Source organism: Mastigoproctus giganteus, chromosome 5 (assembly GCF_048544385.1).
Source record: "Mastigoproctus giganteus isolate SK-2022 chromosome 5, ASM4854438v1, whole genome shotgun sequence".
NCBI lineage: Eukaryota > Metazoa > Arthropoda > Arachnida > Uropygi > Thelyphonidae > Mastigoproctus > Mastigoproctus giganteus.
Window position 1 is genome coordinate 66,684,620 of NC_143579.1, and position 21,251 is coordinate 66,705,870.

The following is a 21,251-nucleotide window of genomic DNA, read 5'->3' on the forward strand; positions in this document are numbered from 1 at the left end:
TAGGATATTATGATGTGGTTACAAAGGAACTGGATGCAATAAATAATTTTGATATCATATATTTGAATTTCAGGAAAGCTTTTGACACCGTTGTGCATGGAAGACTACTGTACAAATTGGAGCCGAATGGTATTAAGGGTAAGTTGCTACAATGGATAAAAGGATGGTTGAGTGGGAGAAGACAGAGAGTGGTAATCAATGGGTGCTGCTCTTCGTGTACTAATGTTATTAGTGGAGTGCCACAGGGTTCGGTTTTGGGTCCACTGTTGCTTTGTATATTTATCAATGATATTGATGAAGGCTTAGTGTCGAAGTTTGCAGATGATACAAAGGTCAGCAGGGTTGTTAATGACAGTAATGGCAGTGTGCTACTGCAACAGGATCTAGAAAAATTTGGGCAGATGGGCTAAGAAGTGGCAACTGAAGTTTAACCTTGACAAATGCAAAGTACTGCATATGGGTAGAAGTAACCCCAAAGAAACGTACCAACTGTGGTACTACACTTAAGGCGGTAGAAAATGAAAAAGAGATGGGAGTAATTGTGTCGTCAGATATGAAGTTTTCTGAGCAATGCAGACAGGCTGCCAGGGCAGGTCATGGGGTTTTGTCAATGATACATAGGAATTTTGCTAGCAGGGAAAAGGAGGTGATTGTCCCTCTGTATAAGGCAAGGGTCAGGCCACGCCTTGAGTACTGCGTACAGGTCTGGAGGCCTCATTTTAGAAAGGTTGTATATTTACTTGAGCATGTACAGAGAAGGGCAACAAGATTGGTGAGGGGAATGAAGGGATCCTCTTACCAAGAGAGGCTTAAGTTCTGCAAATTGCAGTGGCTGGAGACTAGACATCCGGGCGGTGATCTGATTGAGGTGTATAAGGCCTTGAATGGGTTGAGCACGCTGAATTCTGATGGGATCCTTTCACTTGTCAGATTACGAACTTAAGGGGGCATAAATTAAAATTAAGAAAAGACAGAAGTAGAATAGATGTGCGGAAATTTGCCTTTAGCCAGTGGGTAGTTAATTGCTGGAACAAACTTCCATCTGTCGTTGTGGAAGTTAGCATTAGCATTAGCATTAGCATTGGCATATGATGCAAGAAAGCAAGCTTATTCAGCATCAGCTAAAAACAAAAAAAAAAAAAAACCCACTCCCATTTCACCCCTCCGTTCGTTCGAAATACCTGTCCAGTTGAGCTTTAAATTTGTTTAGGCTATCAACTTCAACAACAAGTGATGGAAGTCGGTTCCACCAACCAACCACCCGCTGGCCAAAGGCAAATTTCCGCACATCTATCCGACATCCGTCCTTCCTCAATTTGAATTTATGCCCTCTGAGGTGATTATTCTGAGAAAGATGAAGAATCCCATTGGCATTGAGCATGCTCAAACCATTCAAAGCCTTATACACCTCTATCAGATCACCTCGCCGGTGCCTAGTCTCCAAACTCTGTAATTTGCAAAACTTAAGCCTTTCTTCGTAAGAGCAACCCTTTGTTCCATTTACTAATCTTGTTGCCCTTCTCTGTACCCGTTCCAGCAGCTCTACATCCTTCTTGAAATGAGGCCTCCAGACCTGTATACAGTACTCAAGATGTGGCCTAACCATTGCCTTATACAAGGGAATAATCACCTCCTTATCCCTGCTAGAAAAATTCCTGTATATCATTGACAAGACACCATGAGCTACTCTTGCAGCTCGTCTGCACTGCTCAGAGAACTTCATATCTGCCTGCACAATTACCCCCAGGTCCTTTTCATTCTCCACCACTGTCAGTGTAGTACCGCAGAGTTGATACATTGCTCTGGGGTTACTGTTTCCCATATGCAGCACTTTACATTTGTCGATGTTAAACCTCATTTGCCACCTCTCAGCCCATCTGTTCAACCTTTCCAGATCCTGTTGCAGCAGCATAGCGTCAGTATTGTCCTTAACGACCCTGCCAACCTTTGTATCATCTGCAAACTTGGACATTAAACTTGATATCCCATCATCAATATCATTCATAAACACCGAAAACAACAACGGACCCAACACTGAACCTTGAGGAACTCCACTAATAACATTAGTCCACGTTGAGCAGTGTCCATTGATTACCACTCTCTGTCTTCTGCCACTCAACCATCCCCTTATCCATAGCAGCAATTTGCCTCCAATGCCACACTGCTCCAATTTGTGCAGCAGTCTTCCATGTGCAACAGTATCAAAAGCCTTTCTAAGATCCAAATATATAATATCAAAGTTATTCCCTGCATCCAGTTCTTTTGTGACTACATCATAGTATCCAATCAAATTGGTCAGGCAAGACCTGCCCTTAACAAAACCATGCTGCGTCTGAGCTATAACTGAATTCTTGTCTAGATGATCCTGCAGTGCTTCTTTAACCAGTGCCTTCATTAATTTACCTGGAACAGAAGTTAAACTAACAGGTCTATAATTACTTGTGTCAGCCTTTGATCCTCCTTTGTGAATTGGGGTTACATTTGCACATCTCCAGTCTATGGGTACCTCCCCTGAGTCCAAAGAAGCTCTCATAATTATGGCTAGGGGTTTGCATACTTCCTTTGCTGCCTCCTTTAATATAACTGGATAGATCCCATCCACCCCAGGTGCCTTTTTTATGTTTATCGTCAACAATCTCTCCTCCACTTTCCTCTCAGTTATTACAAAATCATCCAGCTCACTGCCAATGTTTACTTTACCTACATCATTCTCCTTCCTGAATAACTCCTCATGCGTGAATGTAGATGCAAAATACTCGTTTAGATTGTTAGCCACCTGAGCAGGATCCTCAACTGTTGAACCATCAATATCCAGTGGACCAATCTGATTCATCCCTTTCCTTTTCGAGTTCAAGTATGTAAAGAACTCTTTTCTGTTTTTCTTTGCATCCTTTGCCAAGGATTTTTCATAGTCTGCCTTTGCCTGCCTAATCGCCTTTGTGACTTGGTTACAGACCAACTTATATCTATCATAGGCTTCCATGTCACCCATTAATTTGTATGTATCCCATGCATTTTTCTTCTCTGCCACATGTCTCATTAGTTCATCTGACAACCATTTAGGCCTAAACCTTGAACAATATTTCTTAGTTGGTATGTAAAGCCTGGTAGCCTCCAAGATTAGTTCCTTGAATGCTTCCCATTTTGAGTTTGCTGTTGGTAACATCATCAGTTGGTCCCACTGTATAGAATTTAAATACTGTCTCAGACCATCATAGTCGCCTTTACGAAAACAAAAACCCTTCCCTTTACCTCTGATGGTAGTTACCTCCTTGAGTAAATCCCACTTCAACACACTGTGATCACTGCCACCTAGTGGTTCATTTATCTGCAGGTTCTTAATGCATGAAGAATCACTACTGATAATCAGATCAAGAGTATTGCTCCCTCTTGTTGCCTCACGAACATGCTGATGTAGAAAACAATCATCCAATAAATCCACAAAAGCCTTGCTAGTGTGCGAGTGACCAACCCACAAATTCCAGTCAATATCTGGGAAATTAAAGTCCCCCATTATAAGACTCTCTGATTTACTGGCCCACTCTATTTCCCTGTACAATATCTTATTATACTCATCAGAGTCATTAGGCCTATAGCACACTCCTACTCTCAATTTTGATTTCCCTATGCTTATGTCACACCAAACTGACTCGACACTGCCCTGTCCATCGATGTCGACTGGCTTCACTTCCTTGGACTTTATGTGTTTCTTAATTAATAGCATAACCCCTCCTCCCCTCCTGTCCTGTCTATCCTTTCTATACACATTGTATTCCCCAAATTCCAGTTCCGCATTACTTATATCTGTGTGACACCACGTCTCTGATATCCCAACAATATCTGCCTTTGATGTTTTGAGCAATACCTCAAATTCATCAAATTTATTTACCAAACTCCTAGCATTGGTGTACACGCAGGTATACATGCACCTGTTTCTATTCTTAGCTACCCTAACACAACCCATGTGTTTACTTGTACCGCAATGACTACCAGCAGTCTCTGAAATATCCTGCATCTTGTTTTTCAGACTTCTGCTCATTTGATAGGTTTGATAAGTTGATAGGTTAAATAAATTTAAGGAGGAACTGGGCAGGCATTTGGAGGGATGGTGTGATTTTTATTTATTTATTTTATTATTATTATTATTTGGGTGATGCTGCATAAGCTCATACACTTGCTTTCTTCCATCAGATGCCATTACTACTACTATGTTTGCTTGGTAGAGTGTAGGTAGAAATGGCGATCATTTAACCCCGGGGCTCACATCTGGTGAGTATGGGCTTGGCAAACCCAGGGTTCTGAGCTGGATATCATCATTCTTCTCTTTCTTGGTGATTCCTTTATACTTTTCTCTCTCGCTCTCTCTCTCTCTCTCTCTCAGGGGGTAACTCGGGGAATTTTTTTTTTTTTTTTTTTTTTTCGCTGGTGCAGCAGCATAAGCCTCAGGCTTCCTTGTACCATTTGGCTAATAATAATAATAATAATAATAATAATTGAAATTGCACGTGAGACCACGTATATTTGTGAAACGAACATGGAAGTGACCTTGAGCCCCTTGTATTTTTCTCTCTCTGTTAGAGGGCAGGTTTTCCCTCTAAGCATACTATTGTATCAATTCGCCTCTTGTGATCCGTGTACCGATTGTCAAAAGTCGGATTCTCTTAAGTCTAATTTTTTTAATAAGCTAGGAGTCGAATTTCGTTATTCATGGTACAAATCGGCTATGAATCGATTCGTTCACGAACAGCACATCGCTTATAGCCATGTGGGTGGAGTTCAGTTATTGCTTCGTGAATCTGTTAATTGGTAACGTGCTCGTGTTGTGCCGTGATCAGTTGTATGGTTGATTTTTAGAAATGATTATGACGAAATTGGTCTATTTACGTTTAGGATGTATTTTTGTTTTGTCAGTTGGAAATCTTGCTAGTGATTTGTATGTAGATAATGCCCACCCGTATGATGAAAGTACATTTAGAGAAGAAATTGGGAAGAAGCCCCACTTCGTTAAGTTTTTTGCCCCGTGGTGAGTAAAATTCGCATTGTTGATACAACGTTGTTTGAATATTTTCATAAATGTATAATTGTATATTTTTCTCTGATTATTAGTTTGTCTCTAGAAGGTTATTCCGACATAGTAACGAAATTACATCTGCCGCCCCCACGAAATTTTTGAAATGGCTTCTCTACTTGTTAACAATGAAAAACCACTTACCGGTCCCGTAGAACTTTCCCCTTCTTCCCCCACCGGCATTGGTGCCAGCGGCAAGCGATCGCTGGGCGGTTAGTTTGGCATGGCTGAAGGGCACAAGGGTAGTGGGTGTAGTTTGGGCTAGAATTATCCATGTTTGGTTAGAGTTTGCAATGTATTTATTTATGTTCAGCTGTATATCACAGGTTATATATAGTTGACCATTACCATTGAAAACAAGTCTAAAACAGTCCCATGAAATAGTAAATAGACATAAGTCCAGCTGTTGGGGTGTATTCATGTGTGGGGGCAGAGAAAGAGGAAACCCAGGGCCCTTCCCCAAAATTTTGAGCCTTGTCATTTCGATTGTTTTGCCTGGAATGTTAAGAAGTGTTTGTCTCCAAATCTCTTCTCCCCAACCCGTTAATTTGATATTTTTTTAAATTAATTTTTTTTTTTATCAGTTGTCACCCACAAATCAAATTTTAGTTTTTTTGCTTCTGTGTTATCTGTAAAGAGCAATTTTTCAATGCTGTTTCTTTTCTCTTTCTAAATATAAAAGCAGGATCTTTACTTTTTGCTAACACCCTTGCCCTAGACAATAAAATAAGGAGCAGTAATAGCAAAGATGAAACCAGTTTTCACTTTGGGGATATAGGAATATAAAGAAATTGTTCTGTTTATAACTCAAACAAAACAGTTTATGTAGAAATGTTTCCAGTTGGACCTTACCAAACTCTTACCACCTTGGCAGATAACTTATTCCAATAATTTTTTAACACACTGCCCAAAGTTCATGAGGTTCATGAGATGCAGCCATTTGTTACTCTTTGAGAATTTGTATTATATTTGTATTTCCTGATTGTTGTCTTTCCTATCAATGAAAATATATTTTTCAGTAAGAAATTTTACTAATACCCTTGTGGACCTTATATCTCTTTATGCCTGGTCTCGCCAATGTACTTGGTTGACAAACTTCATGTTTCTAAGCAGTTCCTCATGTGGACATTGATTGGAGAGCAGCAGTAATCTGTTTGCCTTTCTCTGAACCTTCTGTAGAAGATGCTTTGTTTTTTTATGTGCAACTTCCAGATTTTGAATATGAAATTCCAAATGTTTTGAAATTCAGTATATTCTTTTTTTTTTATTATTAGTATCAGAAGTGGCAAATGATACAAGAAAGCAAACTTATACACCATCAGCAAGAACAAAAAAAAAAAAAAAAAAAAAAAGAATCAGCACTTCCCACGTCACCTGTTCCTCACTTCTAACATTTATTTATTTATTTTTTTTGTACTTTTTATTTATCAAAGTACAACAGATTCCTTCAGTCATCTTTGTGGTAGTTATTAATATATTTCACTTAAATTCCCATTTTCCTCTTTACACTGCATGGCAAATTTTATTTTATTTTCTGATTGTGTCATAACCCCTTAATTCTTTTTCATCCTGAACCACTGTCCTCCTTTTAGCTTCTGATTAACTCCTGGATTTCTGTTTCTGTTAGGTCAATATTGCCTCCATTTTGGATGGACAGAAAACACCCCAAATCAAACCCTGTCTCCCAGTCTCAAAAAATTTAATTTAGAAACATTAAGTTGCCATTTTTCAGACTATGTATGCAACTGATCCAAATCGTTTTGAAGCAATGTGGGCTAGTTCTGGTTGTTAATTATTCTTTAAATTGTCAGCAACTTTTGACAGCTTTCCCTGTACTAGTTGCAAAGGTTATCTATAATTGTGCTAGTACAGTGTTACATTGCATATTCAAATCCTTTTGTACAGAAATATGGTATTCTTGTATGTGGAAAAAATTTTACGAACAACGGCCACTGGTAGACAGAAAGTTTGTATATAATGTTAGATAAATAATAGCTGCTAAGAAAAAGGAAAGATGAGAGTAGGTATAGCAACAAAAAGGTGAAAAAAAAAATTAACACACATTAAATACTATATAGAAATAAATAAATACTTATATAAAATTATATTGTCACACATTGCACAATCCAGTTGACATGGGTGGACAGTGCAATGTTGAGTCTGTTTGGTGTGACAAACACTGGGAAAAGAAAAATGAGAGTAGGAGTCTGTTATAGGCTTAATGACTCTGATGAGTACAATGAACAGTTGTGCAGAGAAATAGTGGGCCAGTAAATCAGAATGTCTTGTAATGGGGGATTTTAACTTTCCAGATATTGATTGGAACTTGAGTTGGTCACTCACACGCTAGCAAGACTTGTGGATTTATTAGAGGATTGTTTTCTACAGCAACGTGTTTGAGGGGCAACCAGAGGGAGTAATACTCTTGATCTGATTATCAGCAGTGATTATTCATGCATTAAGAATTTGCAGATAAAGGAACCACTAGGTGACAGCGATCACAGTGTACTGATGTGGGATTTATTTAAAGATGTAACTACCATCAGGGGTAAGGGGAAAGGTTTTTACTTTCGTAAAGGTGACTACAGTGGTCTCAGACAGTTTTTAAATTCTATACAGTGGGATCAACTGATGATGTTACCAACTGTGAATTCTAAATGGGAAGTGTTCAGGGACTTAGAATCTTGGAGGCTACTAGACTTTTCATACCAACTAAGAAATGCTGTTCAAGTTTCAGGGCTAAATGGATGTCAGATGAATTAATGAGGCTCGTGGCAGAGAATAAAAATGCATGGGATGCATATAAATGATCAGGCGACACAGAAGCCTACGGCAGATGTAAACTAGTCTGTAATTAAGTCACTAAGGAGGTTAGGCAGACGAAGGCAGATTACGTGAAATCTTTGGCAAAAGATGCAGAGAAAAACAGCAAAGAGTTCCGTTACTGATGTAAACTCTAGAAGGAAGGGGATGAATCAGATTGGTCCACTTAACATAGATCGTTCGACTATTGATGATCCTTCTCAGATAGCAAACAAACTGAATGAGTATTTTTCATCTACATTCACACATGAGGAGTTATCTAGGTTTGAAAATGACACAAGGTTATCAAATCATAACAGGGTGCTTAATGATTTTGTAATAACTGAGAACAAAGTGGAGGAAAAATTGTTGAAGTTAAACATAAAAAAGGCACCTGGGGCAGATGGAATATATCCAGTTATATTGAAGGAGGTAGCAACGGAAGTGAGCAAACCCTTAGCCATAGTTAGAGAGCATCCTTAGATTCAGGGGAGGTCTCCATGGACTGGAGATGTGCAAATGTATCCCCAGTTCACAAAGGGATGCAATGGGGGACACAATTATAGACCTGTTTAACTTCTGTACCTGGGAAAATAATGGAGTCACTGGTTAAAGAGGTGATACAGGATCACCTAGACAAGACTGCAGTAATTGGTCAGACACAGCATGGGTTTGTTAAGGGGAAGTCTTGTCTGGCCAATTTGATTGGATACTATGATGTTGTCACAAAGGAACTGGATGCAAAAAATAATTTTGATATCATATACTTGGATTTCAGGAAAGCTTTTGATACTGTTGCACGTGGAAGACTGCTGTACAAATTGGAGCGTTATGGCATTAAGGGTAAGTTGCTGCAATGGATAAAGGGATGGTTGAGTGGGAGACGGCAGAGAGTGGTAATAAATGGACACTGCTCTATGTAGAATAATGTTATTAGTGAAGTCCCCTGGGGTTCGGTGCTGGACCCATTGTTGTTTTCTGTATTTATCAGTGATATAGATGAAGGTATATTAGGCTTAATGTCAAAGTTTGCAGATGATATGAAGGTTGGCAGGGTTGTTAATTACAGTAAAGACAGTATGCTACTGCAACAGGATCTAGAAAAGTTAGGCAGATGGGCTGAGAAGTGGCAACTGAAGTTTAACATTGACAAATGCAAAGTTATTTATCTAGTAACTGTAGAGAAACATACCAACTGTGTGGTACTACACTCATGTAGGTCAAGAATGAAAAAGACCTGGGGGATAATTGTGCAATCAGATATGAAGTTCTCTGAGCAGTGCAGATGGGCTGCCAGAGAAGGTCATGGAGTTTTGTCAATGATATATAGGAATTTTGCTAGCAGAGACAAGGAGGTAATTATCCCTTTTTATAAGGCTTTGTATAAGGCTCAAGGTGTGTCAGACCACACCTTGAGTACTGTGTTCAGGTCTGGAGGCCTCATTTTAGGAAGGGTGTAGAGTTGCTAGAACAAGTACAGAGAAAGGCAACAAGATTTAGTGAGAAGAACAAAGGGGTGCTCTTACGAAGAAAGGGTTAAGTTCTGTAAGTTGCAGAAGACTAGGCACTAGGCACCTGCGAGGTGCCTAGTGCCGAGCCTGGAGACTAGGCACCTGCGAGGTGATCTGATTGAGGTGTATAAGGCTTTGAATGGTTTGAGCAGGCTCAATGTTGCAAAGATACTTCCACTTGCTCAAATGAAGAACCTGAGGGGGCAACGATTGAAATTGAGGAAAGACAGCTGTAAAATAGATGTGCCAAAGTTTGCTTTTAACCAGCGGGTAGTTGATTGCTGGAACAGACTTCCATCTGTTGTTGTGGAAGTTGATAGCTTAATAAATTTAAGGCTGAACTAGACAAACATTTGGAGAGACAGAGAAAAAAAAACCCTTCCCATTTTACCTCATTTTGGGGTGAAATGGGAAGGGTTTTTTTTTTTTTTTTTTTTGCTGATGCTGCTTTCTTGTATCATATGCCTCAACTAATGCCAATCCTGGCATCTCCTCAGGTATTCTTTAATTTTGGATAATCAATGCATCTTTTAGGTTCTTCACATTCTTTTCCTATCTTCCACCTTAATTTTTTTTATTTCCTACTAGTTTTGGCATTTTGTGCCCTTTACATTTGCATCTGTTTGCACCTTGTCTCTTGTTTTATTACTTCTAGCTTAAAAAAATAAATTATTATATATACATATGTATATTATATATTATATATACATGTGTGTATATATATATATATATATATATATATATATACACACAAAATTTGTATATACGTGTGTGTGTGTGTGTGTGTGTGTATATATATATATATACTTATGTATATATGTGTGTGTTGAATAGAATAACAAGAAAGTGGAAACAGGTACAGAAAAATGGAAAAAAGAGGAAGTAGTCTAGTGCAGTTAAAGGCAGCAATTGCTAAACCTATGCAGAGCATGGCTAGTAAATTGAAAAAAAAAGAAAAAAAGTGAGGGAACTAGAGAGTGATAGAAGGTAACAAAAAAATATGTATAATAGAAGATAAATACTGCAATTACAAAAAATGATAAAATTATTACAAAATTGACAAAATAAGGTTGTTGCCACACAACTTACAAAACTGCTTCTCATAGCAACCCATATTGCTTATTTGCTTACAATCCTGGCGGTTAACACCTGGTTTTGAGAGGCTGGTTTTGTAAGTTGTGGGGCAACATCCTTATTTTATTATTTTTGTAATTAGCATTAGCATTAGTAGAGGCATTTGATGCAAGAAAGCAAGCTTATGCAGCATCAGCCAAAAAAAAAAAAAAAAAAAAACCCACTTCCACTTCACCCCTCTGTTCGTTCAAAATACCTGTCCAGCTGAGCCTTAAACTTATTTAGGCTATCAACCTCCACCACAAGGGATGGCAGTCTGTTCCACCAACCAACCACCCGCTGGCTAAAGGCAAATTTCCGCACGTCTATCCTACATCTGTCTTTCCTCAATTTGAATTTATGCCCTCTCAGGTGATTTTTCTGAGCTAGAGGAAGAATCCCATCAGCATTGAGCATGCTCAAACCATTCAAGGCTTTATACACCTCTATCAGATCACCTCGCTGGTGCCTAGTCTCCAGACACTGTAATTTGCAAAACTTAAGCCTTTCTTCGTAAGAGCACCCCTTTGTTCCATTCACTAATCTTGTTGCCCTTCTCTGTACTCGTTCCAGCAGCTCTACATCCTTGAAATGAGGCCTCCAGACCTGTATACAGTACTCTAGGTGTGGCCTGACCATTGCCTTGTACAATGGAATAATCACCTCCTTATCCCTGCTGGAAAAATTCCTGTATATCATTGACAATACTCCATGAGCTACCCTTGCAGCCCGTCTGCACTGCTCAGAGAACTTCATATCTGCCTGCACAATCACCCCCAAGTCCCTTTCATTCTCTACCACTGTCAGTGTAGTACCACAGAGTTGATACGTTGCTCTGGGGTTGCTGTTTCCCATGTGTAGTACTTTACATTTGTCAATGTTAAACTTCATTTGCCACCTCTCAGCCCATCTGCTCAACCTTTCCAGATCCTGTTGCAGCAGTGTAGTGTCAGTAGTGTCCTTGACAACCCTGCCAACCTTTGTATCATCTGCAAACTTGGACATTAAGCTTGATATACCATCATCAATATCATTTATAAATACAGAAAACAATAATGGACCCAACACTGAGCCCTGAGGGACTCCACTAATAACATTAGTCCACGATGAGCAGTGTCCATTGATTACCACTCTCTGTCTTCTCCCACTCAACCACCCCTTTATCCATAGCAGCAATTTGCCTCCAATGTCACACTGCTCCAATTTGTGTAGCAGTCTTCCATGTGCAACAGTATCAAAAGCCTTTCTAAGATCCAAGTATATAATATCAAAGTTATTCCCTGCATCCAGTTCTTTTGTGACTGCATCATAGTATCCAATCAAGTTGGTCAGGCAAGACTTCCCCTTAACAAAACCATGCTGTGTCTGAGCTATAACTGAAGTCTTGTCTAAATGATCCTGCAGTGCTTCTTTAACCAGTGCCTCCATTAATTTTCCTGGAACAGAAGTTAAGCTCACAGGTCTATAGTTATTTGTGTCAGCCTTTGATCCTCCTTTGTGAATTGGGGTCACATTTGCACATCTCCAGTCCATGGGTACCTCCCCTGAGTCCAAGGAAGCTGTCATAATTAAGGCTAAGGGTTTGCTTACTTCCTTTGCTGCCTCCTTTAATATAACTGGATAGATCCCATCCACCCCGGGTGCCTTTCTTGTGTGTATCTTCAACAGTTTCTCCTCCACTTTACTCCCAGTTATTTCAAGATTCTGTAGCTTACTGCTAGAGTTGAATACACCTCTGGCATTCCCCTTGCTGAATAACTCCTCATGTGTGAATGTCGATGCAAAATATTCATTTAGTTTGTTAGCTACCTGAGCAGGATCATCAACAGTTGACCCATCAATATCAAGTGGACCAATCTGATTCATCCCCTTCCTTCTAGAGTTTACATAAGTAAAGAACTCTTTGCTGTTTTTCTTTGCATCCCTTGCCAAGGATTTCTCGTAATCTGCCTTCGCCTGCCTAACCTCCTTTGTAACTTGGTTGCATATCAACTTGTATCTATCATAGGCTTCTGTGTCATGTGTTAATTTGTAAGTATCCCATGCATTTTTCTTCTCTGCCATATGCCTCATTAGTTCATCTGACATCCATTTTGGCCTAAACCTTGAACAATATTTCTTAGTTGGTATGTAAAGCCTAGTAGCTTCCAAGATACGTTCTTTGAATGCTTCCCATTTTGAATTTGCTGTTGGTAACATCATCAGTTGGTCCCACTGTATAGATTTTAAATACTGTCTCAGTCCATCGTAGTCGCCTTTACGGAAGCAATAACCCTTCCCTTTACCCCTAATGGTAGTTACCTCTTTCAGTAAATCCCACTTCAGCACACTGTGATCACTGCCTCCTAGTGGTTCATTTATCTGCAGATTCTTAATGCATGAAGAATCACTGCTGATAATCAAATCAAGAGTATTACTCCCTCTAGTTCCCTCCTGAACATGCTGATGTAGAAAACAATCATCCAATAAATCCACAAAAGCCCTGCTAGTGTGTGAGTAACCAGCCCCCAAATTCCAGTCAATATCTGGGAAATTAAAATCTCCCATTATAAGACTCTCTGATTTACTAGCCCACTCTATTTCCCTGTACAGTTCCTTATTATACTCTTCAGAGTCATTAGGCCTATAGCACACTCCTACTCTCAATTTTGATCTCCCAATGCTTATGTCACACCAAACTGACTCAACACTGCACTGTCCAGCGATGTCGACTGGCTTCACTTCCTTGGTTTTTATGTGTTTCTTAACTAATAGCATAACCCCTCCCCCCTTCCTATCCTGTCTATCCTTTCTGTAGACGTTGTACTCCCCAAATTGCAGTTCTGCATCCCTTATATCTGTGTGACACCACGTCTCTGATATCCCAACAATATCTGCCTTTGATGTTTTGAGCAATACCTCAAATTCATCAAATTTATTTACTAAACTCCTAGCATTGGTGTACACGCAAGTATACCTGCACCTGTTTCTATTCTTAGCTACCCTAACACAACCCATGTGTTTATTTGTACCGCAATGGCTCCCAGCAGTCTCTGAAATACCATGCATCTTGTTTTTCAGGCTTCTGCTCATTCTAATAGAAGCAGTGGAAGAATCTCTTTCACCTCTGCCAGTGGCTACTGTCAATCTATTGGTCTTTGTCTCCCCCCAAGCTAGCAGTTTTCCGACCCACCTAACACTGCCTCGATAGCATCAGCAAATATTCTTGCACCCTTTCTATTTAAGTGTATCCCATCCCTGTAGAAGCAATCTCTCCTGTTAACAAGTACAGTCCAGGCTGAAAAAAATTCTACCCATTGAGCCTTGCACAATCTTTCCAGGGCCGAATTGATCGACAAGGCTCTCATCATATACTCCCTCCTATTGTGTCTGGGTAGAATTGCAGACACTTTCAAATTCAACCCTAATTCTCGGCTTTTGTTCAACAGTGACCTGTACTTGTTAAGTAATTCTGCCGGTCTCCTACTCTTAATATTATTAGTGCCAACGTGTACAACTATATCACCTTTTGTGCCCTTAAAAGATGATATTCGCTCTACAACGTCATCAACCTTTGCCCCTGGCACACATACCCTGGTCCTGTTCCACCTATCTTTTTTACAAAGCATGTTCCCCGTTTCCCTGACAATAGAGTCACCAACAATTTATCTATTATACATTTTTTTTTTTTTTTTTTTGTTACCTTCTATCATTCTCTAGATCTCTCACTTTATTTTTTTTTTACGTGTGTGTGTATATATATATGTATATATATATATATATATATGTATATACACACACACACACACACACACACACACACACATATATATATATATGAGCAAGTTGTATTTGTTTGTTTGACTCCTTCCACATTAATCAGCCAGTCTTGAAATTTGCATGTTAACTACCAAGGTCCTCAGAGCTAATGTGAAGAATCAATCCCTATCAAATTTCCTACAAAAAAGTTATTTGAAATTTTCACTATTTTGGAATGTTATACCACTGTGCGCTCTCTCTCTCACTATATATATGGTTATACAGTATTTAATATGAATAAGTGAATATGGAGTAGACTGTATGAAACCTGAAGGGAAAATTGTGAAAACCAGGGCAAATTAGCATTGCACAAAAGCAATAGAAACAACTAATATCACTGAATTATGTTTGTATTATTGTATATTGTTGTCTTGTTACAGTTATTAGGATTAATTTCTCTGTTCTGTTAATATATCATATTAACAGAGAACTAATGAAATATTTTATATTTCATTAGTTTTCACAAATGGCAGCAGAATATATCTTATAAACACACACACACACACACACACACACACACACACACACACAGAATGGTTATGAAGGTCTTTCCCACTTGTAAAAATTAGTATCTTGAACTATAGGCAGTAATATAAAAAAATCAGTTTTTGCATTGTAACCAGTATATGAGAAATTTTTATTTAAAAAAATTTATTTTGAAAATTTTCAGCTAGGGGCTAACCAACTTTATTCATTCCAGTAAAGTAATTATCTTTTATGAATGACTGTGCAATTGGAAAATTTCAGTGTTTTCTTTTTGTGATCTTATTCTTTCTTGAGATAAAAAGCATGAAGCTTTCTTGAGATAAAAAGCATGTTAGTGCTGTAGCACTAACTTAAGTAATCAAATCCAGGCAAGACTGAAGATGTTGGCTAAAGATGAAGCACTTTTAATTAAACCTTTTACAAGAATGGTAATAGTGTTATTCTAGCCCTTATACCATATCAAAAACAGAAAAATGTCTCAAGGCCCCCTTGAAGCTATATTAAATATTTTAAGGTAATTTGAAGAAGACTACCTAACTTTTAAGATTAGACGTGGTTGTACATCAGCATTACAAGTAATTCAAAGAATTGAGGAAACAAAACAACAAATTTGTTGAAATTGTCTTTAGATGGATATTTGTCATATATCTATAGATATAAATCTGTGTCTAATAAGCATATTGATTTAGATATAGATTTATATCTAAATATAAATATGCATCTAAGGATGTATGCTTTCCATATATCTTCAGCTGCCTTCAAACTTTCAAATGGAATATTCATTACCTCCTGATGGATTATATCCTTAAAATTTGAAAAAGTTGAAGGGAAATCTCTGTAAATAGATATCCACACAACTGGTATCTCCTGGAGCACAGTATGCAAAGCCTTAAAGGTAGGTGTCCACTTGTTTCCCTATAAAATCAAACATGTGAATCAACTGAAAGTGGAAAGCTATCAGAGCTCTTGTGATTTTTCCTGGTGGAGGATTGGCAAGGTTGTGCAGAATCCAGAACAGTTATTTAATATCCTATGGACAGATGAAGTGCACTTTCTCCTTCATGGATTTGTGATAAGCACAAATTGTCAAATTTGGGCTAGAAGAAGCCCTTGTATGCACTTTGAAGAATTAGTGCATCATTAAAGGTTGCAGTATCATGTAGATTTATGTGACATGTTATTATTATTCAAGGAAATTTTGAGGCATGCATAATTATCAACATGCAGTTTTAGCCTATTGTGCATCAAAATTATCCCAGAGATTAATGAACATGGGTTTTATGTGGAAGCATGATTTTTATGCAGGATGGTTCTATGTCCTGTAGACGACATAAAATGGTTTCCACCAGAAGCCATCATTGAAGAGTGAATTATTAGTTGCCATTTTACTCAATCCTGGCTTGCAGGATTTCCTGATCTAACTCCAGCAGACTTTTGGTTGTGGGGATATCAATTTACAGAGATTTCCCTTCAAATCTTTCAAATTTGAAGGATATAATCCATCAGGAGATAATGAATATTCCATTTGAAATTTTGAAGGCAGCTGAAGAGAACACAATGCTTGGTCTTATTGCTTATTAGAAAATGATTAGCATTAGCATTAGTAGAGGCATATGATGCAAGAGAGCAAGCTTATTCAGCATCAGCCAAAAAAAAAAAAAAAAAAAAAAAACCTCTCCCATTTCACCCCTCCGTTCGTTCGAAATACCTGTCCAGTTGAGCTTTAAATTTGTTTAGGCTATCAACTTCAACAACAAGTGATGGAAGTCGGTTCCACCAACCAACCACCCGCTGGCCAAAGGCAAATTTCCGCACATCTATCCGACATCCGTCCTTCCTCAATTTGAATTTATGCCCTCTGAGGTGATTATTCTGAGAAAGATGAAGAATCCCATTGGCATTGAGCATGCTCAAACCATTCAAAGCCTTATACACCTCTATCAGATCACCTCGCCGGTGCCTAGTCTCCAGACTCTGTAATTTGCAAAACTTAAGCCTTTCTTCGTAAGAGCAACCCTTTGTTCCATTTACTAATCTTGTTGCCCTTCTCTGTACCCGTTCCAGCAGCTCTACATCCTTCTTGAAATGAGGCCTCCAGACCTGTATACAGTACTCAAGATGTGGCCTAACCATTGCCTTATACAAGGGAATAATCACCTCCTTATCCCTGCTAGAAAAATTCCTGTATATCATTGACAAGACACCATGAGCTACTCTTGCAGCTCGTCTGCACTGCTCAGAGAACTTCATATCTGCCTGCACAATTACCCTCAGGTCCTTTTCATTCTCCACCACTGTCAGTGTAGTACCGCAGAGTTGATACATTGCTCTGGGGTTACTGTTACCCATATGTAGTACTTTACATTTGTCAATGTTAAACTTCATTTGCCACCTCTCAGCCCATCTGTTCAACCTTTCCAGATCCTGTTGCAGCAGCATAGCGTCAGTAGTGTCCTTAATGACCCTGCCAACCTTTGTATCATCTGCAAACTTAGACATTAAACTTGATATCCCATCATCAATATCATTCATAAACACCGAAAACAACAATGGACCCAACACTGAACCTTGAGGAACTCCACTAATAACATTAGTCCACGTTGAGCAGTGTCCATTGATTACCACTCTCTGTCTTCTGCCACTCAACCATCCCCTTATCCATAGCAGCAATTTGCCTCCAATGCCACACTGCTCCAATTTGTGCAGCAGTCTTCCATGTGCAACAGTATCAAAAGCCTTTCTAAGATCCAAATATATAATATCAAAGTTATTCCCTGCATCCAGTTCTTTTGTGACTACATCATAGTATCCAATCAAATTGGTCAGGCAAGACCTGCCCTTAACAAAACCATGCTGCGTCTGAGCTATAACTGAATTCTTGTCTAGATGATCCTGCAGTGCTTCTTTAACCAGTGCCTCCATTAATTTACCTGGAACAGAAGTTAAACTAACAGGTCTATAATTACTTGTGTCAGCCTTTGATCCTCCTTTGTGAATTGGGGTTACATTTGCACATCTCCAGTCTATGGGTACCTCCCCTGAGTCCAAAGAAGTTCTCATAATTATGGCTAGGGGTTTGCATACTTCCTTTGCTGCCTCCTTTAATATAACTGGATAGATCCCATCCACCCCAGGTGCCTTTTTTATGTTTATCCTCAACAATCTCTCCTCCACTTTCCTCTCAGTTATTACAAAATCATCCAGCTCACTGCCAATGTTTACTTTACCTACATCATTCTCCTTTCTGAATAACTCCTCATGCGTGAATGTAGATGCAAAATACTCGTTTAGATTGTTAGCCACCTGAGCAGGATCCTCAACTGTTGAACCATCAATATCCAGTGGACCAATCTGATTCATCCCTTTCCTTCTCGAGTTCAAGTATGTAAAGAACTCCTTTCTGTTTTTCTTTGCATCCTTTGCCAAGGATTTTTCGTAGTCTGCCTTTGCCTGCCTAATCTCCTTTGTGACTTGGTTACAGACCAACTTATATCTATCATAGGCTTCCATGTCACCCATTAATTTGTATGTATCCCATGCATTTTTCTTCTCTGCCACATGTCTCATTAGTCCATCTGACAACCATGATGGTGGACACATGGAGATTTGGTCATTGATAAAGGTTTGTGAAGATTTTACTTTTTTTTATTTTTCTAAATTAATCATTTTGCATGCACCCCTGGTGGCCAAATTTTAAATTATTATTATTATTTATTGTTTAAGAAATCACACTGTACTTCTTTCGATGCCATCTCCTATTGGAGGTCGGCGATCATTAGCATTAGTAGAGGCATATGATGCAAGAAAGCAAGCTTATGCAGTATCAGCCAAAAAAAAAAAAAAAAAAACTGCTCCTATTTCACTGCTCCATTCGTTCCAAATACCTGTCCAGCTCAGCCTTAAATTTATTTAGGCTATCAACTTCCACAACAAAGAATGGAAGTCTGTTCCAACCAACTACCTGCTGGCTAAAGGCAAACTTCCGCACCTCTATCCTACACCTGTCTTTCCTCAGTTTGAATTTATGCCCTCTCAAATGATTATTCTGAGCAAATGGAAGAATTCCATCAGCATTGATCATGCTCAAACCATTCAAGGCTTTATACACCTCAATTAGATAACCTTGCAGGTGCCTAGTCTCCAGACACTGGAATTTGCGAAATTTAAGCCTTTCTTCGTAAGTGCAACCCTTTGTTTCATTCATTAATCTTGTTGCCCTTCTCTGTACTCGCTCCAACAGCTCTACATCCTTCTTAAAATGAGGCCTCCAGACCTGTATACAGTACTCAAGGTATGGCCTGACCATTGCCTTATATAAGGGGATAATCACCTCCTTGTCCCCGCTAGAAAAATTCTTGTATATCATTGACAAGACCCTTTGAGCTACTCTTGCAGACTGTCTGCACTGCTCAGAAAACTTCATATCGGTTGTTATATGATACGTTATATCCCTAACTAGATAGCGTTAGCTTAGTATAGTATATAATATTATCAGTTAATCAGTAAATTTATTAATCTTGTTGAACTTCATTGTCAATTAAATTGTACTTTTAATTAAATACATATAACGACATAGATTTTACGAACGTAACATAATTAATATATAACTTGATACGGAACTTATATAAAGAAACTCGAAGATAATATTGACGCTTAAAAATATATATATAGAAATTAGTCAAGAAACACTTGTCATGAACCGAAGACGACAAATGAAGAGCAAGAAAAACACTGACAAGGAGAAAATTGAGTATACTGAGTTATGCAAAGCCATTAGAAAGAGACTCAGAGAGGACATAAGAAGATTTAACACGAGAAAAGTAGAACAAGCATTAAGGAAAAACAAAAGGATTTAAATCAGCAGCCATGAGCAGTAATACAGAAAGACAAATGATACTGAAACTGAAGAATAGCGATGGTGTACTTATAAACAGCAGAGAAGGCATAATTCAAATAGCAGAAGACTACTATAGAGAATTATACAAGGAGCAAGGGAATGATGCCAGCAGTGGGGAAGATGGATTGCAAAGTAGCAACACATACACATACAACATACCCGATATTCTTCCTGATGAGGTAGAACATGCATTGAAGAAAATAAAGAATCAGAAAGCCCCGGGAGAAGATGAAGTTACTGTAGAGTTGTTAAAATTGGGAGGAAGAGACATAACACAAAAACTGGCAAGGCTCTTCACAAAGTGCATTAAAAAAGGTGTGATGCCTAAGCAGTGGAATAATGCAATCATAGTTTTGCTGCATAAGAAAGGAGATAAATCAGAAATTGGAAATTATAGACCAATTAGCTTGTTATCCCATATCTACAAGTTGTTCACAAGGGTCATTACTAACAGATAAGAAAGAATACTTGATGAGAATCAACCGAAAGAGCAAGCTGGCTCAAAGTGACAGGAGTGCTGTGACTCAGGGGAGAACTGAGGGGGGCGATTCTCCAACACATCACAGCCTAAAAAAATGTGCAACTTGTGAAATGTTTGCCGAACTCTCTGGAACGGAACATGACATTGCCATGGGGGATGTCTTTGTGTGTGCGAGATGTAAGGAGTGTAAGGAAATCAGGCGACAACTCAGCATTGTTATGGGCCTATATGAGAATTTGAAGGACAGGGTGGATGCCCTCGAAAGATCTAAATTGAGGGGCCCATCAGGCTCTCAGCTGCCCACATCAACGCCAGAGCTTGCACTTGGTCATCGCGCAACACAGCGGCAACCCCCAAGGCAGAATGCGCTGGTCCCTCAGGAACTAGTAGTTGTTGGAGACTCTATTGTCAGGGAAACGGGAAACATGCTTTGTAAAAAGGATAGGTGGAACAGGACTAGGGTATGTCTGCCAGGGGCAAAGGTTGATGACGTTGTAGAGTGGATATCATCTTTTAAGGGCACAAAAGGTGATATAGTTGTACACGTTGGCACTAATGATATTAGGAGTAGGAGACCGGCAGAATTATTTAACAAGTACAGGTCACTGTTGAACAAAAGCCGAGAATTAGGGTTGAATTTGAAAGTATCTGCAATTCTGCCCCGACACGATAGAAGGGAGTATATGATGAGAGCCTTGTCGATCAATTCGGCCCTGGAAAGATTGTGCAAGGCTCAAGGGGTTTTTTTCCAGCCTGGACTGTACTTGTTAACAGGAGAGACTGCTTCTATAGGGATGGGATACACCTAAATAGAAAGGGTGCAAGAATATTTGTTGATGCTATCGAGGCAGTGTTAGATGGGTCGGAAAACTGCTAGCTTGGGGGGATACAAGGACTAATAGTTTAACAGTAGCCGTAGGCAGAGGTGAAGGTGATTCTTGCACAACTTCTATTAGAATAAGTAGCGACCTGGAGCGTGGGGTGTTGGGGATTTCAGGAACGGATGGCAGTCATCCTGAAATAGGTGGGTATATGGGATGTGTTAGGGTAACTAAGAATAGGAGTAGGAGCATGTATGCTTGCATACATGCAAGA

At 39.0% G+C, this 21,251-nt stretch overlaps 1 protein-coding gene across 2 annotated transcripts in view; it reads left to right on the top strand.

Annotated features, from left to right (window-relative positions):
* Positions 1-4,495: 4,495 nt before the first annotated feature.
* prtp (thioredoxin domain-containing protein pretaporter) overlaps positions 4,496-21,251 on the top strand; it is a 150,764-nt gene continuing 134,008 nt past the window's right edge. For both annotated transcript variants that reach the window (XM_090373271.1, XM_090373270.1), the window contains exon 1: positions 4,496-5,023. In XM_090373271.1, the coding sequence (XP_090229397.1) occupies positions 4,857-5,023 (167 nt within the window). In that variant the 5' untranslated portion in view covers positions 4,496-4,856. The remainder of the gene's footprint in view (positions 5,024-21,251) is intronic.